Raw genomic sequence first — 16,446 nt, forward strand, 5'->3', positions numbered from 1 at the left:
AGGTCCACATCTGGGATCCGAACCGGCAGACCCTGAGCCACCGAGGCGGAACATGTGGACTTAAACGCTGCACCACCGGGCCAGCCCCCTCACTTAGCCTTTTATCTCCTGCCTTCCTTCATTCTCTTCCTCCTAAGGACACTCTTTCCCAACATCACTTGAACAAGAATCCTATTTCAGGCTCTGCTTCTAGAAAACTTGACCTGTGATAGTGACCATACGTTATCATCCAAACTGGCACACTTTTGAGAGTGCAAGAGGTTCTATTAATAATTAGGCCAGGACCAGGGATATATACCCATGACTGTCCTGCCCAAACCAGAATGCAGCTTTCCCGTAGCTGAGCATGCCCTTGGATTGTTTCTTCTTGTTGCTGCCTGGTATCCCATAGTATACATACAGCACATTGTTTCAATCTGTTCCCCAATGACATGCACCTAGGTTTGCTCTAACTTCCAGCTACCAAAAAAAAAAAAGACACTGCAGGAAAATCGTTGGAACTGTCTCCTAATAGACCTGTGCAGGAATTTCTCTCAGATTATGGAGCTGAAAACACAATCCACAGGAGCGGTTTTGGCCTCCAAAAATATTTTCCCAAATCAGGAGTCCAACCCTAATGCAAGGTGGGATGAGGGCACAGAAAGTGTTTCTTTTATCTTAGTAAAACCCCTGTGGCCCTTACTGCCGGCTCTGCCATGCTATAAATACAGGAGTTCCCTGAGCAGGTGACATTTGACTCCAGCACTGAGGGATGAGTAGGGTTAACCAGGATGTGGAGTAAGCCAAAGAAGGTTGGGAGGAAGGAACAATAATTTCACTTATTCATATACAAATATTTATTGAGCACTTATATTTGAAGGCTCTGTGAGCTCAGCAGATAATAAGAACAGTAAACATTCATACAGAGTTTTACTACTTTCTTGCCCATCTCTCACAAGGATCAGGAACGCAGGATCACCTGGCCCTCTAGGGGAAGCGTCTCCCTCCTACGAATAAGCAGGCTCTCCCACACCAGCAGTTCTCGAACTCAAGGTGCATGTGGATCACCTAGAGACCCACGAGTTCTGGGGCGGAGCCTGGGATTCTGCATTTCTTCCCGGTTCCCAGGTGATGCTCATGGTGCTAGTCTGGAGACCACACCTTGACTGGCAAGGTCCTACAGAACCACAATACCGTTATCACACCCAAACAATCCGTGTTCAAATTTCCCCACTTGTCTGAACGTTTTCTTTATAGCCTTTTAAAAAATGTGATCCAGGAGCCAACTGAGGATGACACATTACATTTGGATTTCACCTCTCTTCGGTCTCCTTTCATCTACAACCATCCCCGTGGATTTTTTTTTCTTCGATGGCACCAACATTTTGGAAGAATCCAGGCTAGTTGTCTTGTAGAATATGCCACAATCTGTATTTTTCTGACTTTTCCTGACATTTCCTCATGAGCAGACGCGGGTTAAACATGTATAGCAAGAAGACTACACAGGTGATGTGTCCCCCACGTTGCATGACAGATTGTCATTTTGTCCCATCCCACTTGGCAATGGTAAGTTTGATCATTTGGTTAAGGGAGTGTCCAGGTCACTCCACTGTAAAGGAACATTTTTCCTTTTATAATTAATAAGTAATCTGTGGGGTAACACTTTAAGACTGTGTGAATATCTTGTCCCTCAACAATCTTTCTCCCAATAGTTTTAGCATCCATTGATGATCCTTGCTTGTTATTTTCAGAACTATTTAAGCATGTAGCGGTATGTGCAAGTGTGTGTGTGTGTGAGCATATATGAGAAAAAAATTGGAAAATCTGAAATCCATTCACAGTGACAGTAATAGATAAAGAGGGGGATTAGGGTTGCATCTTTCTTTGGAACAAATATTGGTCATTTAACTACCCCTGGCTCTAAACAGGCTCCATTCTTGACCTCAGCTCAGATCTCCTCTGGGAAAGTAACCCCATACAGGAGGCTTCAGCAGGTAAAGCCTCAGGGCACCTACTCTCAGACTGTCTCCCTGTCTCAGAGGATATCAAGACAGGTAGGCTCCAAGCCAGAAATCCAACCCTCCAGAAGCCTGACAGGAGCTTTCTGAACTTGGGTCAACCCCTCAGTTCCATGGGTCATATTCACAATCTCCCACTCTGCGGTGTAAAGGGAGATGGCCAGACCTGCCCCAGGACAAACTAAATTAAGTGCTCAGCCTAGTGGGAAGCGGGAAGTGTCTCCAATTTCCAATCACATGCTCTCAAATACGGAGGCTCAGAGCCACGAGGCCCAGTTGCTGGGCAAATCCTGTAGCCTGAATTATTGATGGATGAGTTCATCAGGCACTCTGCCTTCACCCATCCACTCAGGGCCTGTCCAGCTTACTGAAAAACAGAGCCTGAAACTGTACACCATCTGCCCAGGACTAAGTTACTCTGGTCCAAACTCTTTAGCCTTCTGTGTAGCTGGAACGTTGGAAAGATCAGAGGCTTTGAAGTCCTACAGACCTAAGTTCAAGTCTATCCTCTTCCACCGCCAACTATGTGACCTGAGCTGGCTAGTTTACCTCTGTGAGGCTCAGTTTCTTCATCTGTAAAATGGGACTAATTATCCCTTACTAGTGTTATTTGGATCAAAGAAAACACACAAAGTTACTAGGACCATGCCTGGCATGTGCTAGGCAAACAACTCTGTTATTCAAACTTTTATAGTCCGACTCCTTGCCTTTGTCTCTCCTCAACATGAACCCCATGCTCCAACCCCACCTCACCACCTGCCAAGCTTGGACCAGGACATGTGATATTACACCATCTGCATCGTTTATCAGCTTATTGCCTCTCAGCTCTAAGTCCACTCTTTTTGCTGTGCTAATGGAGCTGGGCCTTGTAAATATTTCTCCTTCGCAACTGACATATGTTAAGCCTTTTCAGTAGAATCTGCAAGAGGGACTGGAGGAGAATGGCTCTTCCCTTCCTGGCCCAGGTGGCTCATTTGCTGAGTTCCTGGAGAGCATGCTTTTTTCTCCACTACTTGGCCCAAAGTTTCTCGAGTGCTGGGTGCCTGCAGGGTGCAATTTCCTCCAGTTTATCTACCACATACTTTCTCTAGCTCTTAACTAGGGCAGCAGTAGCATAGCCAGGAGCCCCAGATAACGTGGGCCTTCACTCAAATCCAGGTCACTGCTACCCACATCCTCACCCCTGGACACATACGCTGGGAGCCCCACAGGACTGGATGTCTACAGAGTCAGCCACCTGACCTTCATCCTCTGAAACTGGTCGGAACCACGCTGGCCCAAGTCATATGCAGATGTGCACTAGGTTCCTAGCGAGGGAGGTCTCTCTAAATTATTTAGTTCCATTAACGTGGTATGTAACACATTACACACTAACATCTTATAGAGTTTATATTTTATTTGTTCATTTTATTTGTCTTCCAAACACCCCACCTCCAACCATAATAAAATGTAAGCTTCGTGAGGGCAGGGACAGACTTTTGAAGGTATTGTTCGCCTCATTGTCCCCAGAGCCCAGCACAGTGCCTGGCATATAATGGGACACTCAATAAATATTTAATGAGTGAAGGAACAGTTGAATATTGGATGAATGCATGCATGAATTAACAAATTCTTAGTTATTAGGATGAGGATATATGGGGAGTGGGACAGCCTGGGATTGAGGAGATCAATTGGGACTGGGGAATGGGGTCCTCAGGTCTCCCTCGGGGCGGTCCAGTGTTTCTTTCCCGACCGGTAGCAAGTTGCTTAGCAACCGACCGCCCAGCCCTCCGCTACCGCTAGAGGGCGCGCGGGCGGGGAGACGTGAACGCGCACGCGTGCGCGACGCGGCCGGCGAAGGAGGCACGTCACTTCCTGTTTCTTTAGGGGAACGTGGCTTTCGCTGCAGCGCCTGTCTTCCCTTCCCTGTGACTGCTGCAGTGGCCGGAGCGGGAGTCGGACCCCGAGCGCAGCCTCGCCATGGACTCGGCCCTCAGCGACCCGCATAACGGCAGCGCCGAGGCCGGCGGCCCGGCCAACGGCAAGACGCGGCCGCCTTCCACGCCCGAGGGCATCGCGCTGGCCTACGGCAGCCTGCTGCTCATGGCGCTGCTGCCCATCTTCTTCGGCGCCCTGCGCTCCGTGCGCTGCGCCCGCGGCAAGGTAGGGTCAGCGGCAAAACCGGGCGCTTTCCACCTCCCACCCGGGACCCGGCTGACACGGACCCTCCCCCGCCCGCCCTAGACGGGACAAACACCTCCTCTCCCCGGACACTGATCCTTCCCATCCTGATCACTACCACTTCCCCACCCTGGGCCCACATCCCTGGCCTTAGGTACCCCGGGATCTGGGCACCGACCCGCATACCGGGTACGGACACCTCCCTCAAATAAGGACTGGTTTCTACCCCCACTCAGACCCTGACACATCCCTCTCTGTGTGCATCATGCTGGGAACTCTCAACCGCCGCTCACACTGCTGTTCCGGAACCAATTGTTCTGAGCCTACTGGACCCAGCCACACTAGCCCCACTTTCTGCTCTCCCTGCTCATCCCATCTGGAACAGTCCCCCCAGTCCTGGGCTCTGGGTCACCCCTGATCAGACCTGATGGGGCATTGGGCCTGACAACTCCTGAATGGTACAGTCTCATGTCATTCCTCAGAGAGGAACCCTGCCTCACCCTACCCCAGGGCAAATTCTAGCATGTGGGCCCATCCCTAGACTCTGACGATTGTCCAACTGGAATCTGTGACCCACCGTGTGCTCTCTTAAACCCCCAGATGAGGCCCTTGCCCCACCTGAAAAAAATTAACTCAGAAATAGAGCCCCAGCTCAGGCCTCAGTTTTTTGCATAACTTTTTGGAACCAGTTCCAGTCAGCCAGCCCCTCAGAACCTGGCACCTTGGTGCCTCTCTTTTTAACCAGGCATAGGCCCCGTATTTTGCTGGTTTCCTCTCTGACTACCACCCAGCCTTGGCCCTGTCCTAGCCTAAGCCCAGACTCTTCCTAACCCTTAACTCTGTTCCCACCCCAGACCTTGACCCTACCTCAAAGTAGCTTTTCTCCTTATGCCCCTGAGACAGTCCCTCCACCAAATTGAGCTTACCCGCTGAGTAACTGAGCTGCTGTTGGCCTCTCTTTCAAGACTGGGCCAGACCTCATCCCTGGCCCTCCTCAGCATCTCTCCCATTGGATGCCCAAGAGGACCCCAGCACCTTCCACCTCCTGACTTCCTCCCTCCATGCTTCTTCCTTTTATTAAGCCTCTCTAGCCCATTGTACCCATGGCTTCTCACTTCCTGGCACCCTTTTTCCTCCTCCACAACCTTCTGATCTGCAGCTCCCTGCTGCTCCTCCCCCACCCAAACCTGAAGTCGAACCTAAGCGGAAGCTGTCTTACCCAAAGAGGACAGGCCCACAGAGCAGCTGCCACTTTTGAAACTATTCAAACCCAGGTGCCCAAAACATTACCCAACTTGATCTGTGGCTGAGGCCTGCCGCCTTCCTTCCCCAAGATCAAACTCGCTGCTGGCTCCCTCTGTGGTCAGACACAAACGGGAGTAGGCAGGCAGGGCATCGGTGACCCCATTTGCCTTTCTATTCTGCCCCTTCTAAGCAGAGTTCAAGTGGTCTTCAGCCTCCCTACCCTGCTTTCGGGCAGACACTTGGTGCAGGGAGAAGTTCTGAAATAGACCAGGGCAAAGGAGGTGAAGGGCAGCGTGGCATGTGCTAGGCAGCTTGATCAGAGGGACCCCAAAACTGAATAATTCTCCTGGCACCTTCTGTACACGGATCACTAATGTCTTCAGAGAACACATTCCAGACAGCATAATTTCCTGAACCTCAGCCATTGTCCAGAGTCAGGGGATGCAGCAAAGATGAGTGCGTCAGAGTCCTGTCGCCAAGGAGTTTAGGTATCTGGACGAAGGAGGGATAACTGGATGTGTGATTCTAACACAAGTGGTGCTGCAGGTTTAGAAAGATTGAGCTCTCCTGGGCGGGGCAGGGCAGCTTGGTGCTTGCGGTGGGCTTGAGCCTTGACAGAGGTAGCATTTCAGCCAGAAGGCCTTCTAGATAGAGGAAGGCAGGCAAGCAGAGGTATGAGGCAGTTCAGGAGATGGCAGAAGGCCTGGTGTGGCTGGAGCAGAGGGTGTGGGGAGAAGAGAGCTTTAGATCTGCTGCAGCCTCTCAGCCCCTCCCCCCGGCGTCTCCTGCAGGCCAGGGGGGCTGCAAGACTGTACGTGAAATTGCGAATGGCCTGACCCTTAGTGGCCTCCCACTGTCAACAACCAGGATGTCCTAAAGGTTACAAAGCCTTCACCCTCTTTGATTCTCATGGCAACTGAGTGTGGCCAGCAGAGCCAGTTTTATTATCCCCACTGTACGGGGAACGAAACTAAGGGTCAAAGAAATCCCTCTGCCAATGAGGGGCAGAACCAGGTGTCCTAGTCCTGGGCTCTTGGCTTGGTAGAGGTGCCCCTAAAGACACTCACAAGTGGCATTTTGGCCTAGGGAAAGGACAGGCCAGACAACTCTCTTTTTCTACCCTGAGTTATGTTTCCCTGGTCACTGGGCAAGGAGAGAGAGAAGTTAGTGTGGGGGCCCAGGAGTTTTGATTCCCTACCAGTGTTAGACCCCAAAGGCAGCTGAGAGAGGGCGTGTGAGAACAGAATTCTCTCTCTGGGGCCGAGTAGTCCATAATAAGCAGGGCGAATTGTGAAATTGTGGGGAGGAGAAGGCGGAGCATCCAGGAGTGTGTGGGGAGGAGCAGTCTTGCGCAGTGCTCCTCCTCGTCTGAGACCTGTGTTCCCAGAAGGGAACAGATCCCAGCCCGAGCAATAGCTGCCCTGCAGGCTGCTTCAGAGGGCCTTGGCCTGTAACTCAGAGGAGCACCTCAGCCAACTGGACTGGGCTCCTGTTCTCTGCCAGCACTGGGCTGGGTACCAGGGATGCTGGAACAAAAAAGCCCAAGCCCTGCCCTCACAGAGCTCAGTCACCAAGGAGAAACAGATGTGTGACCAGCCAACTAAACTGAATTCTGATCCACCTCCTAGAGGAGGCAGCCACTGTCTGTGCGTGGGTCGGGGGGAATGCTACAGGCAGGGCAGGAAGAGAGGGAGGCATGGGACCACTAGGTGTGTTCAGGGAGGCAGTGAGTAGTGTGACGTGAGCCCTGCATGGGGGCTTGGGTGCAGTGACAAGAGGATGCTCGGGAGCCTGCAGCCTTTCTGAGGTATGGCATCCTGAAGGCAGCACAGCACTTCGTCTTCATAGTTACAAATGACTACACACTTGCACTTGTAAAAGATTCAAGCAAGGCAGAAACATGAAGGAAAAGCCTTGTCGGTACCACTTCCTGGAAGTAACCCAGTTAGCTGTTTGGTGTGTAATCTTCCAGAATTTTTCTGTGTGTATACAAACATTATGTGTGTGCCTGTGTGTATATACATGTGTAAGTTTACTTTTAAAAGAATGAGATTTTTGCAGCACATATTGCTCTGCAACTTGACTTTTTGGTGTTGTTTAAGACTATGTCTTGGTCCTTTTCCTATGTCAGTACATGTAGACCTGCCTCTTTGGTTTGTGGAGGGGAGGGGTGATGATGCATGCCTATGGTCTAGAATCCCAAAAGTACAGAGGGATGCACACGGAAACTCTCCCTGCCACCCCACAGCTGCCCAGTTTCTCTCCCCAGAGGCAGCCCCTGTTATATGTTTCTTGGAGAGATTCGGTGCCGTTATAAATAAGCATATGCTTTCCCCCATTTTTGCTATATAACTGTTATAATTCATTATATATATGTGTATGTGTGTATTAGTGTGTGTGTGTATATATACACACTCTCTTTTGCACCTCGCTTTTTTCACCAAATAGATTAGTACATAGGAGTGGTCGTGGTCTTCTTTAACAGCTGTATGGTGTCCCATCTGTACCCCACAGTGTTTAGAGCGGTGGTTCTCAGAGTGTAATCCCTGGATGAGCAGCGGTAGCAGCATCCCCTGGGAACTTATTAGAAATGCACATTCTGGCTGGCCCAGTGGCCGAGTGGTTGGGTTCGCGCACTCCACTTCGGCGGCCCAGGGTTTCTCCAGTTCGGATCCTGGGTGCGGACATGGCACCACTCGTCAGGCCACGCTGAGGCAGCGTCCCACATGGCACAACCAGTGGCACTCACAACTAGAATGTATAACTATGTACTGGGGGCTTTGGGGAGAAGAAGGGAAAAAAAAGAAGATTGGCAACGGTTGTTAGCTCAGGTGCCAATCTTTTAAAAAAAATGAAAAGAAAAGAAATATACATTCTGGATCAGAAACTCGAAGTGGGCCCAGCAGTCTGTTTTCACAAGGCCTCATGGCCACTCTGATACACACTCAAATGTGAGAACCCCTGACTTCGAGTCCTCCACTGGTCTTTTAGACTGGCATCAGTCTCAGGCTATTACACCTGCTGAAATTAATCTCCTTATACATTTGTTATTTCACACTTGTCTGTGTATTTGTCAGATAAATTCCTCAAAACTGATTTGCCATGTCAAAGGCTGTGTGCATGTTTGATTTAGGTAGATTTGACCAAATTATCCACCGCAGAGGCAGTATCAGCTTGCGCTCACAGCAGTGACCTCGGCTCCTGTGTAACGGCTGCCGAGCAGTGCATTCCCCAGAGGGTTTTGAGCAGGTGTATGATGCAGGCGGGTCTAGGCTTCAAAACCAGCTCCTGGCGGGGTAGGCAGTAGGTGGGAGGCAGAGTGGGAAGGATGCTGGTGAGGTGGGTGGTTGTGAGACTGCAGTGGGGCCAAAGGATTGAAGTGGGGATTAGTTCAGGAAATGCTCAGGAGCTAGAATCGTGGGGAGGCGACTTAGTAAAAGTGGTGGTAAGGAGAGGAGAGCCTGGGGTCCCCAGCTGGAGTGACAGAGTAACGGAATGGTCCACAAATTCCAGATCCTTTCGAGGGCATGGCCTGGAAGCAGTGCTCCCAGAGCTCGAGCCGAGCCAATGGCTGGCAGCCGGGCATCTGTCTGCCCTCGCTGCTTTTGCTTCCGCCCTGATAACCGAATATGCAGAATGTCGCTGGAAGTTAAATTTATTTCTGCTATTTGTGTCAGCTTTTCCCCCCACTCTCTAATTATGTTTTGTGTTCCAGGAGCTATTGCATTTGCATACGAGCATCTCGTTAAATCATCCAGATTGACTCAATAGACAAGCCTAACAATTTTTAGTATTTTTGTAACTATGAAGATTAACTGTTTTATTGCCTTCAGGATTCTGTTCCTCAGAAAGGTCGCAGGCTCACTGAGCATCTTGTCACAACTTTCCGACAGAAATTTCCAGATAGGAAAGGTAGAAGTCGTCTAGGGAGTAGTGGCCAAGAGTTTGGGCTCTGAAACCAGACTGCCTGAGTTGAAATCCTGGCTCTGCCATTCACCGGCTGTGTGACCATAAGCAAGTTACTTCAGCTCTCTGAGCCTGAGTTTCCTCATCTGTCAAATGGAGTTATTAAAAGTACTTGCTTCATGGGGGTTTTGTGAGGATGAAATCACGTAAAGCACATAGAACAGTGCTTGGCACCTAGAAAGCTCTCAGTAAATGTTATCCTTACCACTGTTATTGTCAGATTTCCGGTCTCCCATTCTGACTCAGCATTGCAGCATGAGATATTTATAACAGTCACCCACAGAGGAGGCCAGATTCCTCTGTGTGGTGGAGCATCTGTCCAACCTTGCTTTGCCATCATATAGTATTAAGCCTCTTCCCGCCCAGGATACTGGACTCAATTGAAAGGAATATGTGGAAATGAGCCATAACGTGGGTTTGTAGGTGACGCCAGAGCCCCACGTATACTTTCACTCCTGTGTGCTCTGCACCTGCAGGTCCCTCTGCCTGGTAAGCGCTTCCCTTCCCTGTACTCACAGCAAACCCTTCAGCTCAGTCCGTGTTTATCTGGCTCCTGCCACATACCACACCCTGTGCTTGACCTGCAGCGCCTTGCTCGAGTGGCATCTGCTCTGACCACCTCTGACCCTCCCCTTCTTCCCTCCAGAAGTGCTGTCCTGTCTCCTTCCTCATGATTCCCTCGTACATAATAATAACACAAATAGTTTATTACAACTTCAGTGAAGTGTTCATGGCACAACACTGAGTGCTTCCCATGGAAAAACCACAGAATCCTGACAACTCATTTGACAGCAAGGAAATCGAGGCTGTGAGACAGAAAATAACTTTCCCGAGGTGCCAGCGTAGGGCAGAAGCAGAGCCAGGAGCCAGGCTGGGCTTTCCGATGGCAGAGCCCTCTCGCAACGGTCGGGTGCTCATACTGTGTGTTGCCCCAGTGTACGTGTGTCTACTGTGTCACGTGTCACACTGGCTTGTAATATTCTGTTTACATGTCGAGGTCTTGGCCTACCTGCCTGAACTCTTCGAGGTCAGGAGATTTAATTTATAATTTACATATATATGTTATATATACTGTATTACGCATGTTATTATATAATATATATATTGTAGCATATGTTATTTGTAATTTATTTTTGTGCCCACGCTACTGCCACATGAGAATTATCTTGAATTTGTGCAGTAGGGCACAAGGAACTTGCCCAAGCTCCATAACGCGCTGCCGCCCGAGGCAGAAACCAGGGGCTGGGAGAGAAGAGGGAAGGAAGAGAACCCTGCCTCCCAGTGTCCGTGTTGCTGGCCCGCCCCGCCCCCACCTCCAGAGCTGCCTCTGGCACTCGAGGGACACAGTGCCTGCGCCACCTCCGCCCTGGTGTGTTGGGGCTTGGTTACTGGCCTCTCCCTGATACGCACAGCTCCTGGTGCGGTCACGGTACTTCACCAGCCTCCTTCGAATCCCATGTCTCATTTGATTTAAGCCTCTTGGCCCTTGGAGATGTAAGTAAAGCTAGAGATTATCATCCTGTTTGACAGATGAGTAAACCGAGGCTCAAAAAGCAAATGATCTGCCTCCGTCACCCAGCAAGCCCTTAACAGAGCATTGAGTACCTTGGATTCACTTTATATGCATCCCTTTGCGTACGTGTGAATTATGTCTGTAGGAAACGTTCTCGGGTGGAATTGCTGGTCAAAGGGTCTGTGCATTTGTGCTTTGACATGTATTGCCGGAGAGCTCTCTGCAGGAAGACGGATTTACCTCCTGCCAGCACTGTGGGTCAGTGCCTGTTTCCCCACGGCCATGCCAGCTCAGAGGGTTATCAAACACATGGATTTTTGCCATTCTAGTAGATGAAAAGTGGAATCTCAGTGTACTTTAATTTGAGCTTCTCCCATTAAGAGTGAGGCTGAACAGGTCTTCCCATGGTTAAGAGCCACTGGTAGTTCCTGGTCTGTGATTCTTCATATCCTTGGGCATGTGCAATTTATGATTTGGTGCATCCTGCCAAGTTGCCCTCCCCAAAAGGCTGGACCAGTCTGTACTCAAACAGACGGTGTATACGCATCCCAATCCTCACGTCTCCATCTCCTGGTGATCATTTTATGGGCTCACTGCCCTGTGCCCCCATCTCCGTCTCCTTCTGCAGTCTTCCACCCTGGGGCACAAGGCCTCCCTGAGCCAAAATCTGCCCTCCTGGCAGCTTCCCCCTTAGCTTGTTTTGTCCTATTGGTTTTTAAGAGGCAGCTGCGAGCCAGAATGTTAGAGAGACTCTGCAGCTGAACGTGATCCCTTGTCCCGGGGATGCTCGTGCCTTATTCACAGGATGGACGTGGTGATGCTGGAATCTCAGGCACTGTGATGAGACTGTGGGTCTTGTGGAGAGCACTTCCCTTTGGCATGAGCAGAAATCCAACCCGGCATTGCTAGAACTTTTGGTAGCTGTGATATAAATTGAATTAGACATACAAAATGCAGTGGGAATTGCAGTTGGGGAAATCTGGAAACACTCCATGGCAGTGACATTTGCCGCATCCTCGAGGACTGAGGATTTTGCCTAGCAGAGAGAGGGCGTGGAGAGCATCATGATCCAGAGAGCTTTGGGCTCTGTTTTTTTAAATATAAATTTAAACCAGAATTGAGCCAGCCCTCATGGCCTAGCAGTTAAAGTTCAGCACACTCGGTGTCAGCAGCCCGGGTTCTGTTTCCAGGCATGGAACCACACCACTAGTCTGTCAGTAGCCATGCTGTGGCAGCAGCTCACGTAGAAGAACCAGAAGGACTTACAACTAGAATATACAGTTATGTATTGGGGCTGTGGGGCGTGAAAAAGAGAGAGGAAGATTGGCAACAGATGTTAGCCCAGGGCGAAACTTTCCCAGGAAAAAAGCAAAGTAAAGAAACAAGCAAAATTAATAAAAACTTAAGCCAGAGTTACACTACTATTGATGGATTTTCATTTGAAAGTCTTTTGGCATGAATTCTATGAAACTAATATAATTCCTGTGTTGCATTGTAACTCCACTTCCAGTTTTTTCCACTTTATAATATTGAAATTATTTTGATTACGTTCAGTTGTTTTTCATGTAAATATTTATCCTCTGTGATTAACCAGATCACATTCTGCCAGCTATCGCATCTGCCATTGTAAATGTCATTGTAGCTTTTGCTCTTACCAGATTCAGTTTTCCCACTCACATTTCTTAAATTTAAGCTTTGTCAAGATTCGCTTCTCTTTGCAGTTGGTGTCTGCCCATGTGTAGTGTCAGCCATTGTCAGTTTTGTTTGTTCTTGGTTTGTTTCCACTCAGTATTCATTACCTTCTAGAGCAAAGATTAATCCTATTTACATCTTAGCTGATCCATAAGAAAATTGGAAGTAATTCTCGTGAAGTCCAGGACCACTCTGTGGTCACCAGTTTCCAGGGTTTTTCTTCCAGTTGTCACATGCGGTAACTGCCTCTGCTACAGCTATCCTCCCCAGATATGCCATGTGCGCTGTGTCCTCCCTGGACTGTCCCGGTCCAGAGGGAGCAGCCCTGAGTCAGGCAAAGTCGGGAACCCCTGAGGCAGCTAAGCGAACAAGGATGCAGAAGGGGAAGGAGATGAATGAGCTCTTGGTGCATCAAACTCTCGCTGCATCCAGTCCCCGGAGGCAGGACCGTGCCCCCTGCTCAGTAGGCACCTTTCTTCTCTCTCCAGAACGCGTCCGACATGCCTGAGACCATCACCAGCCGGGACGCCGCGCGCTTTCCCATCGTCGCCAGCTGCGCACTCTTGGGGCTCTACCTCTTTTTCAAAGTAAGTCCTTTCCACCTGTTGTGTCACTTCACTTAAATAACTTTGTTTTCTTTTGTTTTATTTTTCCCATCACAGGAGACATGCATGTTCATTTATAGAAGTTAAAGAGCAGGAAAAAAATAATCCTAATTCATCCCTAGACCCACTACCCAGAGACCACCACTGCTGGTGTTTGGGATTCCTCCCCACCACTCTTTATCTCTTGTCTCCATGTAGCTTTTTGTTTTGTTTTCGTGGCACCAGTTTGGTTTCATTGTACCATTTACGTGGGGATGGGGTATAGCTTGTGTCTCAGACATACCTCTGCCATACTAATTGCTTTTTTTTTTTTTTAATTTATTGAGGTTTATTTTCCCAATAAAAGTTACACAGACTCAGTGTTGAAAACCTGGAAAACACAGAAAAGTAAAAAGGGAAAAACAGCAGTCATCCAAAACCCCACTACCAGAGACAGTCACAGATTCCCTTTTGAGGTGTGTCCTTCCACTGTTTCTTCCCGTGCATGGTTTCTCCGTAGCTGTGACCACGTGGTGTATTCAGTTTTGTAGCTGCTTTTTCACTTCACATTAATACATCATAAGCATTTTTTCATGTTACTGTAAACTCTCCTTAAACTTTTTTTTTAAATATAATGTGTGATTTTCTGATGATAAAAGTAATATATGCAAAAAACTTGAAAGGGAAAGAAAAACTTAAAGGGAAAAACACAGATAATCACTGTTAGCATTTTGGCATATCTCCTTTTAATAAGCATATTTTTAACATAATCATATTGTAACTATAGTGTTGCTTTTTTTTTTTTTTGGTGAGGAAGATTAGCGCTGAGCCAACATCTGTTACCAATCTTCCTTTATTTTATAAGTGGGATGCCACCACAGCATAGCTTAATGAGCAGTGAGCAGGTTGCACCCAGGATCCGAACCCGCGAACCCTGGGCCGCCAAAGCAGAGCGCACGAACTTAACCACTACACCACCAGCCCGACCCCTATAGTGTTGCATCTTTTTATTTATTTTCTTTAACAGTACATCACAAGCACTTTTTTCCTGGTCACTGAAAATTCCTCAAGGATGACTTTTAATTTACATTTTAAAAATATAAGTACAGGGCCAGCCCTGTGGCACAGCGGTTAAGTGCACACATTCTACTTCAGCAGACCGGGGTTCGCTGGTTCAGATCCGGGGTGCGGACATGGCACCGCTTGTCACACCGTGCTGTGGTAGGCGTCCCACATGTAAAGTAGAGGAAGATGGGCACGGATGTTAGCTCAGGGCCAGTCTTCCTCAGCAAAAAGAGGAGGATTGGCAGCAGTTAGCTCAGGGCTAATCTTCCTCTTCAAAAAAAAAAAATATATATATAAGCACATAGTTAAAACAAGTTTTCAACCTAGGGAAGGTGCAAATGAGCCATAATCCTCTCCAGTATAGTTTCTATGAGTCTTTCTATTAGACATAGATCTTTGTTTATGTTAAAATTTAAAAACAAATATATGTATCACACAAATAGTTCTTACCATGGAGATATTTTTGTATCAACAGTCAAATCCAGCTTTTCTTTTTTGACAGGTGCTCATGGTTCTGCTTTAGAGATGTGCCCCTGAGGGGTACATAGTGGTGGGGTATTACAGCACTGCCGCCATGACCATCTTTGGGCACGTATCTTGGCGTGTGCACATGTTTTCAGGTATATCTGCCGTAGGATTACCAGGTCAGATAGCATCTCCACTTGTAATTTGGACAGATGGTGCCAAATCTCTCCAAAAAGATTGTGTCGATTTACATTCCCTCTAACAGAGTGTCCAGACCCCTGTTCTCTCACCTGCATTGGGTAGCCTCAAAATTCTTTATTTTTACCAGTCTGCGAATGAGTCAAAAACATAATTTTTAATGCCTGTTTCCTGTGCCATCACTTCCCCATTGTTGAATCAGAACCACTCTTTTTAATGGTTTCAGGATATCCCCACAAGCAGATACCCATGGTTGACTTACAGCATCTCCCTCACTTTGAACAGAAAAAATCATCCTGATTTTTACTGTTATAAATAAGAGTGCATCAAATAACATTAAGAATTCACTTTATTTTTTCTTTTTTCCCTGGACCCCTGGTGAAGAGTGGAATGTATTAGACACTTTGGTTCATAGCACACCATCATCAGTCCATGCCTCCCCTTGTTACTTTCTCCCCCGTCACCCCTAATACCCACCTCCATTGCCCACCTCCATTTCCCTCTCTGCCAGAAGCACCTGCTCTAATGCGTTTATGTCCTTAGATGCGTCTCCTTATAAAATATACAGTGTTAGTGTATCTGTGTGTATTGAGTGAGTCTAGTTTCCGTAAATAGAACTGTGCAGTACGTGGCCCTGTGTTTGGTCTTCCTCTCCTCTGTACTGCTGAGATTTCTCTGTGGCTCTTAACATCTAGCCCATCGCCTCTGACTTGGCTTTTGACAGATGTTTCTCAAGTCTCCTCTGTGCTAAAAGTGCTAGGAATACACACCCAGGCCCTTGGCTCAAGACCTTCTTATATTTTAGTATTTAGCATTCTCTCCTTAGCCAAGATTCCCCAGAAAGGAATTTCTGGCAACAGAGGGTGTGAACATTTTTATTTAAGGCACTGGATGCCTGTTGCTCGGCCTGTCCTCCTCTCCAGGCAGGTAAGCCCCAGCCTGCCTTGTGCCAGAGGACACAGCACACCACTTCACCATGTCTCTAGATTGTCCACATTGAGAGTTCTGAAAGGTGCTGCCTGGGCCACACGGCCACCAGGTTCCTCCGAACTCCAGACCCACAGCTGATTGGTCGGTTTGCTTAACTGTGGCTCTCACTCAGCTCCTTTCCTCCTCTCCTCCTGGGCAGGGCACTGCAGTTTGTAGCGTTGCTCAAAATCACAAAATTTACTTTATCCCACCTCATTAAAAACTGATTGCTTTGAGGCAGCTTCTACAAATTAAATCCAACAGCATAAGAAAAATAAAGGAAGAAATAAGAATGAAGGAGAAAATTAAAATAGGCTAAAATAATGAAGCTTTGGGTAAGGACCAGACCCAGACCCCATGTTCTAAACTCTGAAGACTTGTACACTTGCCAGAAGTGGCTCTGACTTTCTAGCAGTTAAAGCACAAAGAAAGAGAGACTTGCTGCACAATTCCTAGTCCGCTTAGTCAAGCCACCAGAAGCTCAAAGATGCAGCCAGGGAGAAATTTTTCCCAAAGGCCCACATTAAAAGAACACTGTGAGAGGGGTACCACATCTTCAGAAGTAAAGCGCAGTCCACAAGCCTGTGTTCCC

At 48.2% G+C, this 16,446-nt stretch overlaps 1 protein-coding gene across 4 annotated transcripts in view; it reads left to right on the forward strand.

Moving 5' to 3' along the window:
• Positions 1 to 3,800: 3,800 nt before the first annotated feature.
• The window catches only part of HM13 (histocompatibility minor 13), a 40,318-nt gene continuing 27,672 nt past the window's right edge, over positions 3,801 to 16,446 (forward strand). For 2 of the 4 annotated variants that reach the window (XR_289256.4, XM_005604548.4), the window contains exons 1-2: positions 3,803 to 4,139; positions 13,062 to 13,160. Coding sequence is in view for 3 of the 4 variants with exons in the window: in XM_005604548.4 (XP_005604605.1) it covers positions 3,957 to 4,139; positions 13,062 to 13,160 (282 nt within the window). In the remaining variant the exon portion in view is untranslated. Of the gene's footprint in view, positions 4,140 to 13,061; positions 13,161 to 16,446 lie in introns of all 4 variants that reach the window. The other 2 variants (XM_001499604.5, XM_070247576.1) reach the window with 2 other exon arrangements.

The sequence above is a fragment of the Equus caballus genome, chromosome 22 (genome assembly GCF_041296265.1).
Source record: "Equus caballus isolate H_3958 breed thoroughbred chromosome 22, TB-T2T, whole genome shotgun sequence".
NCBI lineage: Eukaryota > Metazoa > Chordata > Mammalia > Perissodactyla > Equidae > Equus > Equus caballus.